This window comes from Cupressus sempervirens, chromosome 7, assembly GCF_028749045.1.
Source record: "Cupressus sempervirens isolate cs-2001-9-10 chromosome 7, ASM2874904v1, whole genome shotgun sequence".
In the NCBI taxonomy this organism is placed as follows: Eukaryota; Viridiplantae; Streptophyta; class Pinopsida; order Cupressales; family Cupressaceae; genus Cupressus; species Cupressus sempervirens.
This window is the reverse complement of record NC_143124.1, coordinates 778,253,885-778,261,255: the sequence shown is the minus strand read 5'-3', so window position 1 is coordinate 778,261,255 and position 7,371 is coordinate 778,253,885. Positions and strand designations below refer to the sequence as shown.

Sequence of the window (7,371 nt, the reverse complement as noted above, 5' to 3'; positions counted from 1 at the left end):
ATGATTGCCTCATCTTCTTGAGAGGGCTTTCTGGTTCCACATATGCCATGTTGAGGGTCTGGGGTTCAAAGTAACCAGTCCAAGGCAACTCAACGCTTGAGGGTCCGGGGTCTAATGAGAGACCAGTCCAGGGTAACTCAAGCAACCATGTGATGACACTCCTTAGAATGTAGCCTGAGTCTCCTCTATAGAGTTTGTGTGTACCTCTGGTGGTGTACTTATTGTTGGATGTGTTTATTGTGGTTATTCACTTTCATTGATGATGATTGGTGATTTTTGGTTGATGTACTCTTGACATGTGGATTTTGACTTGAGCCTATCTCCTCCAATATATTCTTTGTTGGCTTTTACCTTCAAAATGTTATTGGATCATTATGATGGATTTTATATCTTATGCTAGATGTTAGTTACTGACATATTTTTTTTATATTGATGATTAGCATGTGATAAATGATGTTATCTACTTTGTAGGATCATCTTATGCTTTATTCTTCCATGTTAGATTTCTTTATGCATATGTTGTAGTATGTTTTAGGAGTGACATTCCTACTATGATAATACCGATGATCTCTTTGGTGACTTGGGATGTTATGCACGGAGGGATGGCTAGGGTCCACGATGGTCTAATGATGCTATTTATGGTTGGGAGGAACCGTGCATTTAGATAATTATGTGTTGTGTTTATGATTTATGTCTATCTTTTACGATAGATGTTTATATCTTCTATGATGATGTATCATGTATGAAATTTGGTTTCATTTACTTTATTGTACTTGCATCATGGATTCAATGAGGATGATGTATCTTTATTTTTACATACGTATATTCTTTTAGCCTTTCATACCTTGTGACATGTACAGTGGATGATTGAGCATTTTGAAATTAATTGCCAAGAGGCATTTGAACCAAATGTATAATATGGACATTGGACTTTCTATCTATTCTTTCATGTGGATGTGATAGTTGTTAAACTTAGTATTAATTAGATTAAATGTGACTCAATATCTAGAGATCCTTAAGGAATGTAACCTGTTATGTATGCTTATAGTTGATTGTATGTTATTACTTCCGCTATTATGTGTTTGATATGAATGGTTTATCTTTCATGTTTAAAATAAATAAAATATTGTTTGACAAACTTACTAAAATTTTAGGTTAATTCTTTTGGATCCCTTGGCGGAGCGTTACACTAACCCTCAGTCTACTCCTAAGTGTAATACAAATTACAATCCTAATAGCTATCCTATCGTAAGTGTGCTCCTAACCATAACTCTATATCTAACCCTAACTCAATAAGCAATTCCAATCCTAACTTGGGTCCTATGTCTAACCCTTCACTTATCCTATGTCTGACCATAACCCCAGCCCTAACCCTAACTCTAACCCTAACCCTAACCCTACTCCTAAACATAAGTTTAATTCTAATCCTAATCATACTACTAAATGTAACCCTTTCTCCAATCATAATTCCTAACCCAAACACTAACTATAACTCATAACTATACCCCTAACTTTAACCCTAAATGTAAGCATATCTTTAACCTTTTATCTAATTCTACCATAGTCGCACTCCTACCCATTACATTACCCGTAATCCTAAGCGTTTCCCTAAGTCTTATAAAAAGTTTAACTATTATAGTAAATATAATCTAAACCCTAACCCTAATTCTACCCTTATCCATAACCCTAATTATAATCCTAAACACCTTATGTTTGACCCTAATCTTGATTACAACCCTAACCCTAATTCTACCCTTATCCATAACCCTAATTATAATCCTAAACACCTTACGTTTGACCCTAATCTTGATTACAACCCTAACCCCACTCCTAATTGTAAGTCTAACTCTAAGCCTAACCCTACTTCTAAATGTAACCCTAACCCTAACTTTACTCCCAAGTGTTACACTAATTCATAAGTGAACCCTTCACTTATCTTAAGTCTAAAACCCTAAATCTAAGTATACTCTAACACTAATTATAATACAATTGCCCTATCATAAGTTGTGCTCCTAACCATAACTCTGTGTCTTCGAGTAATCTTGCTCCTAGCCCTAATTTTTTAAGCCTACCCATCACCTTAACAATTATCTTATTTTATACCTGACTCTAAACATAACCCTAACCCTACCCATGTCTGTAAACCTAAGTCTAACTATAACCCTAATAATATTTCCAATGCTACGTACATACAAGAAAGGAAGAGTGTGACATCGTGTAGATCTCTTAAAAGGAATTAATATGATTGTCTCCCCCTCATCCTACAAGAACTGATATGATACATGCTAATTGGTACATATACACATCATACATCATTAAAATCACTTAGAATGATACTTAACTAAGTGATATTTGGGATCATAATAAGCAAGCATATCATCAAGTACATTCTTATAGTATCTCATCATCTACTAAACGATATTTGTGATCATAATCAGAAAGCATATCATCAAGTACATTCTTATAGTATCTCATCATCTTAGTCAAGGGAAACCTAAAAACATATTTATCATTGTCACGCTGAATGGCAAATTTGCACATTTGTTAGCCAAATAACCCCAGAGTTCTAATTACATCTCTTAGTTCTCTAAAATACTTATCAGGATTTGAGGGGCATTACATCTGCTGTAGACTTAATGTGCAAGTAAAATGATTCAACTGTTTATTTTTAACAAGTCTCTTCTATTCATACATGATGAACACAGACAGTGAGAATATATAATACCAGGGGAACATGTCAAGACACGTTATAATTGTCAAAACCAGTGCCCAGCATATTCTTTAAGCGTTCTCTTGGTCCAAAAGTTCAATCCACTCATTGCTAAGAAAACATACAGCAGCCCATTTTCATTTTAATGCCTTTCAGAAGCATGGCAAGTGATGTCTACTTGCACATAATTATTGTTAATCCTTGATTGCTCATTACAGCACAATACAATTCTCTTTAATCCTTGATTGCTCATTACAGCACAATACAATTCTCTTTGCCCTACCAGTATCAATTAGTGAAATATACCCACAGAGACTCAGACACAAATTAAACTCTCAAGATTGTTGTGGGCTTCGTATATTATCAGCTTTTTGAAAGATCATATATATCACTGGATATGGCAATCAAACTACAAATAGCAGCCAGTGTAACCATAATCAGCGCAAGCCCCTTATCTTTCCTCGTTGAGATGCCAGGAGCATCCCTGCAGTAAATAATTGTTATTAGCTAGCATATTATACTAAAATAGCTTTGAAGTTTGAACCATCTTATTGTCCAAACAAGTGAAGAACAATATAACTTTAGCTCAAAAAAAATTGTATTCACCTGAGAACAATAACACCAGGAAAGATAAAGCCAATACATACAGCTACTGTAGCCCCTGTAACCTGAAATGCATCCCAGATACTAGGTATGAATGTTGCCCCTAGAAAGACAATGCTTACTAGTCCTGCTGTGATGATTGTGAATCTCCTTGAATCCAGTACAAGAGGGGAAGCTGATGGAAAGACAAGCCCATCAACGTTGAGGCGTAAAGCAAAGTGAACCACAGGAAAGACCAGCATCAGATGCAGAGCATAGCTTATGCGAACAATGTCATTCAGAAGAGTGCTATAAGGGACTCCCAAATCTTTGTCAAAATTGGCTAGAATATCGCTCATAGTGTCTTCCCCAAATAGAAGATAACCAAAAAAACTTGTTGTAATATATATAGTTGAGCATAAAACAAGTGATGCCTGAACAACTGTTTTCATGCCTGAAGGTCTTGCTAGTTCATTGTGTATTGGATGAACTGCACATGCCGAACATATCTCTACTCAATATTGAATTGAAATATTTAAGACAATGTTAAATATTTAAATTAACTAATTTAGCTATAGTATTATCTGGATAATTTAGATAGTAAATTAGAAAGTTCAAATAACAAAGCAATCTTTAGCACCATTATAATGGCAGATATAGGCAGTGACCATGACTGGAATAACTGTAAAAAGCTTCCAAAATGCAGCCTGATCAATGACATCAGGAAGAAGCCTTGGCATGTAGATATCACCACGAAACATTTTGGCGATTGTAATAACAGCAGTAATCACCACAAAAACAACAGCCAATGACACTGATAATGCTGAAGTAAATTTCAAGTTATCTGCAACCATATCGGGAAGCAAAATTATCTAACAGATGTAAAAACTGAGAGACCAACTCCTTTCCCTCTAACTCTAATTAAATTGGTATAAATCAAAACTTGGAAAGTATGAGGACCAAAAAAAAATTTAATTTTTTTCCTGTGTCCCAGAAGATTTGCATCAAATAATTTTTATATCAAACTCGTAGCAAAGATTCAGATAATTTTAAAATAAAACTCGGAGAAAGATTTACAGCTGACAATTGGGTGATGCCTGTCCAGCTATTTCGCTCAACAAGAACAAATTTAATAAGATCAATTTCAAAGTTATAGAGTGTTCTGAATTTGATAGTGTAAATAATTTTTGCATCCACATTTCCGATCACACTCTGTGACTATTTACACAATCAAATCCCGAAGGCTGTATAACTTTGAAAGTCCATTCATATTTCAGCACTTCCGCTCAGTATGCAGGGCAAGATTAGGAGACGCTGCTCTTTTCGCTTTTACTTCAACTGTAAGGTGGAGTGGACCACAATGAAACTTCAATGTGCATGGTACACATTTAGAATTTAAGAGTTGTAGATATGAACTCACCTACACGCTTGAATGATACCAATGGAACTAGGACAAGAACTGTTGTCAGAAACATGGCAGAAGTTCGCCCAGTCCACCAACAGACTCCAAACCATTCCTCCAAGAGACCAGTATGATGAACACCATTTGATGATGTGCCAGAAATGACATCACCTACTCTCAGGAAAAACACTTTCAATAAAAATTTTCTCAATTACAGATTTAGAGGACAAACACATAATCAAGGAGACAAACTCACCGATAATAATCATATAGATTATAAGTATACCAAAGGTTTTAACTACAATGCATATTTGTAGTAGAATTCTGCCAGGCCATCCAAAAGCATCGGCCATGACTCCTGCATAAGAGTTTGCATTGCTGGCCCTACTAAACCTGAGCAGAAACTCAATAGAAAAATATGTCAAAAATCCAACAACCACTAGAAGTGATATACCCAGGACGAGTCCCAGGATCTTCATTGTGGCAGGTAAGGCCATAATTCCTGCTCCAACAATTGTTGTTGATAAGTTAAGCACAGCTCCCAATACAGTTCCATCATTGTGTCCATATTCTTGCGTATCCTGTCCCTTCTCTGGCAGCAGTGGCACTCTATTTTTCTCTTCTTTTGCCACCGCAGGAGTCTCTAAAGTCATCCTAGAAAATCTTTCACACCTTCCAATTGCTTACTTCTCCTTTTGCACATAAAAGACTCGCTTCCAACCTTCTGTGACATTTATTAGATTGATAAATATTAGCCGTTTTGCATTAAATGAAAACAAAAGTATCACAAGGTAATGTTCGCCAATGGTTCTTATATTATAAAGCACAAAATGGTTTTCATCTACCATAAACTCTTTGCATCAAAGATGTCAAAGAATTTACAGCATCTAGTCACAAGAATGGTGTACATAATCGACAAAGCAAAGAGAGACGTGCAAATCCTCTTAACTGCTTCACAGAGATGACAGTACTAAATTTTGCTGTTTGGAAGACTTTCGTGATTTTTCTCATGACTGACTATAATTATTGGTTTACCAAAACTAATAAGTCTCTGGAATCGATTCATATCCCTGTTTGAGAACCCATATGCAGCCATGATTTGGAGTAGATCATCAAAATAAGCCAAGGTTTGTGTTTTAGGTTTAAGTATTACCAGCTCAAAATCGACCTAATATTTCTTCTAACTGAAAGCAGCAATTTTGCAGCCACTCACAAAAATCATTGTGCTAATATTCTCAGACAGATAATTTATGTCTGGTTTTCGCTGTAAATCCAAGTCACCTGGAGAAATAGGGTTAGGAAAAGGACGTTGTGTTGCCATTTGAATCAATGTACGGCAACAAAAAGAAAGGTATGACTATATCTTGAGGAAAAGATTGTGTAAAGGGACAGATGCTGGTTGTTTACTGGTGTTTAGAGGCGGCTATGTTAGAAGTCCTTGTTTTCATTGAGTTTGTCAAAAGTTGGAAACTTATCATCTCGTTCCAATTCCAAAGAATTGGAAGAATTGGATATCTAAACCAATCACAAACCAAAGAATTGGGTAACTGTTGAAGCCAATCCCTAGAAGAATAAGGTTCTCCAGAGTCGAAACAATACACTTTTTCCGTTTGCAGGCACTCAGATTGTTTTTGGCAACTATCTTTCAAATAATAAGACAGGTATTCTGGCTCCGGAAAACAATGGATTTTAAGTTCCAATGGATATAGGCTATCACATGAATCTTGATCCTTACCCAAAAAGCCTAATAGGAATTTTTTTTCCACGGATCCCATGTTTGGATCTCCAGCACGTGATAGCATACTAAGTTAATTCTTTAAACAATCCTCACAGAAACTTTACCAGATAGATGATGTAAGTACCTGCACCAAGCAGCGGATTATGTTGCCTCTCGCCAAAAGATTTTCTCAGCAACTCATCCTTGCAGAACTCCAGAAGGCATTTTGTCAAACAAATAATGTGCATGCCTTCCACTCACACCCCAAATAATTGAAGAAAAACCCTGAAAAATTGTGCCTAATATTATTTTTGAAAAGGTCCCTTATGTCAAACGTCATACCCAAAATTCGCGGATCAGGAAAGTGTGAAATTCTTACCTTCAGCGTTGTCAAGTACGCATGTCTGAGAAATAACTACTCAGGCAAACTAATTCTTTAATTAAAGATTTTATGCTTTGCAGGCTACAATATATAAATTTGATTATCCTGTCGCCCGCATCTTAAGAATTAATCTCTATTTCAGAGCTTTTAGTTTATTAATTTCAGATTGTAAGCAGCGGTCTCTCTTGGATTTTAAATTATGTTAAGATCAAATATCGTAACATACACGGTTTTATCTACTTAGAAACTTGACAAAAAGTCATGGTGGCGGTTAATTTATGAATAATTATTAGAAGTTTTAATTGGATTTAAATGAGCCTTGATTAATTATTAGTTCTCGGCAGGATATAATAATGGATATAAAACAAAATATTTTATAGGATGTTATGGTAATTTGAAATAGTAAATCTTAATCATTTTTAAAACATATGTCTATAAACTATAGTTTTAAATTTTCTATCTATTTAAATGATTTAAACAAAATATTTTATCTTTTCTTTGATTGGCTTAGAGTAATAATAATAAGAGTAAAATTAATTTTCTTCATAGAAATTTAAGATATTTTGCACACTCTACTT

The 7,371-nt window shown here is 35.1% G+C and overlaps 1 protein-coding gene across 1 annotated transcript; it reads right to left on the bottom strand.

Annotated features, from left to right (window-relative positions):
- Nucleotides 1-2,661: 2,661 nt before the first annotated feature.
- On the bottom strand, nucleotides 2,662-6,992 carry LOC149549643 (amino acid transporter AVT6A-like). Its single transcript, XM_089792952.1, has 7 exons — nucleotides 6,791-6,992; nucleotides 6,557-6,696; nucleotides 4,951-5,418; nucleotides 4,713-4,865; nucleotides 3,933-4,136; nucleotides 3,317-3,782; nucleotides 2,662-3,194 (listed from the first exon to the last, which is right to left on the bottom strand). Exons 3-7 carry the CDS (start codon nucleotides 5,345-5,347, stop codon nucleotides 3,074-3,076), a joined length of 1,341 nt encoding a protein of 446 aa, XP_089649078.1. The 5' UTR covers nucleotides 5,348-5,418; nucleotides 6,557-6,696; nucleotides 6,791-6,992; the 3' UTR covers nucleotides 2,662-3,073.
- Nucleotides 6,993-7,371: the final 379 nt, after the last annotated feature.

What these genes read in the sequence shown, in the direction of transcription:
- LOC149549643 (XM_089792952.1), bottom strand. Translation starts at nt 5,347, where the DNA reads ATGACTTTAGAGACTCCTGCGGTGGCAAAAGAAGAGAAAAATAGAGTG. An exon ending in AATCTATATGATTATTATCG is followed by an intron (nt 4,866 to 4,950) that starts GTGAGTTTGTCT and finishes TCCTGAGAGTAG; the next exon opens with GTGATGTCATTTCTGGCACA. An exon ending in CTATATCTGCCATTATAATG is followed by an intron (nt 3,783 to 3,932) that starts GTGCTAAAGATT and finishes CGGCATGTGCAG; the next exon opens with TTCATCCAATACACAATGAA.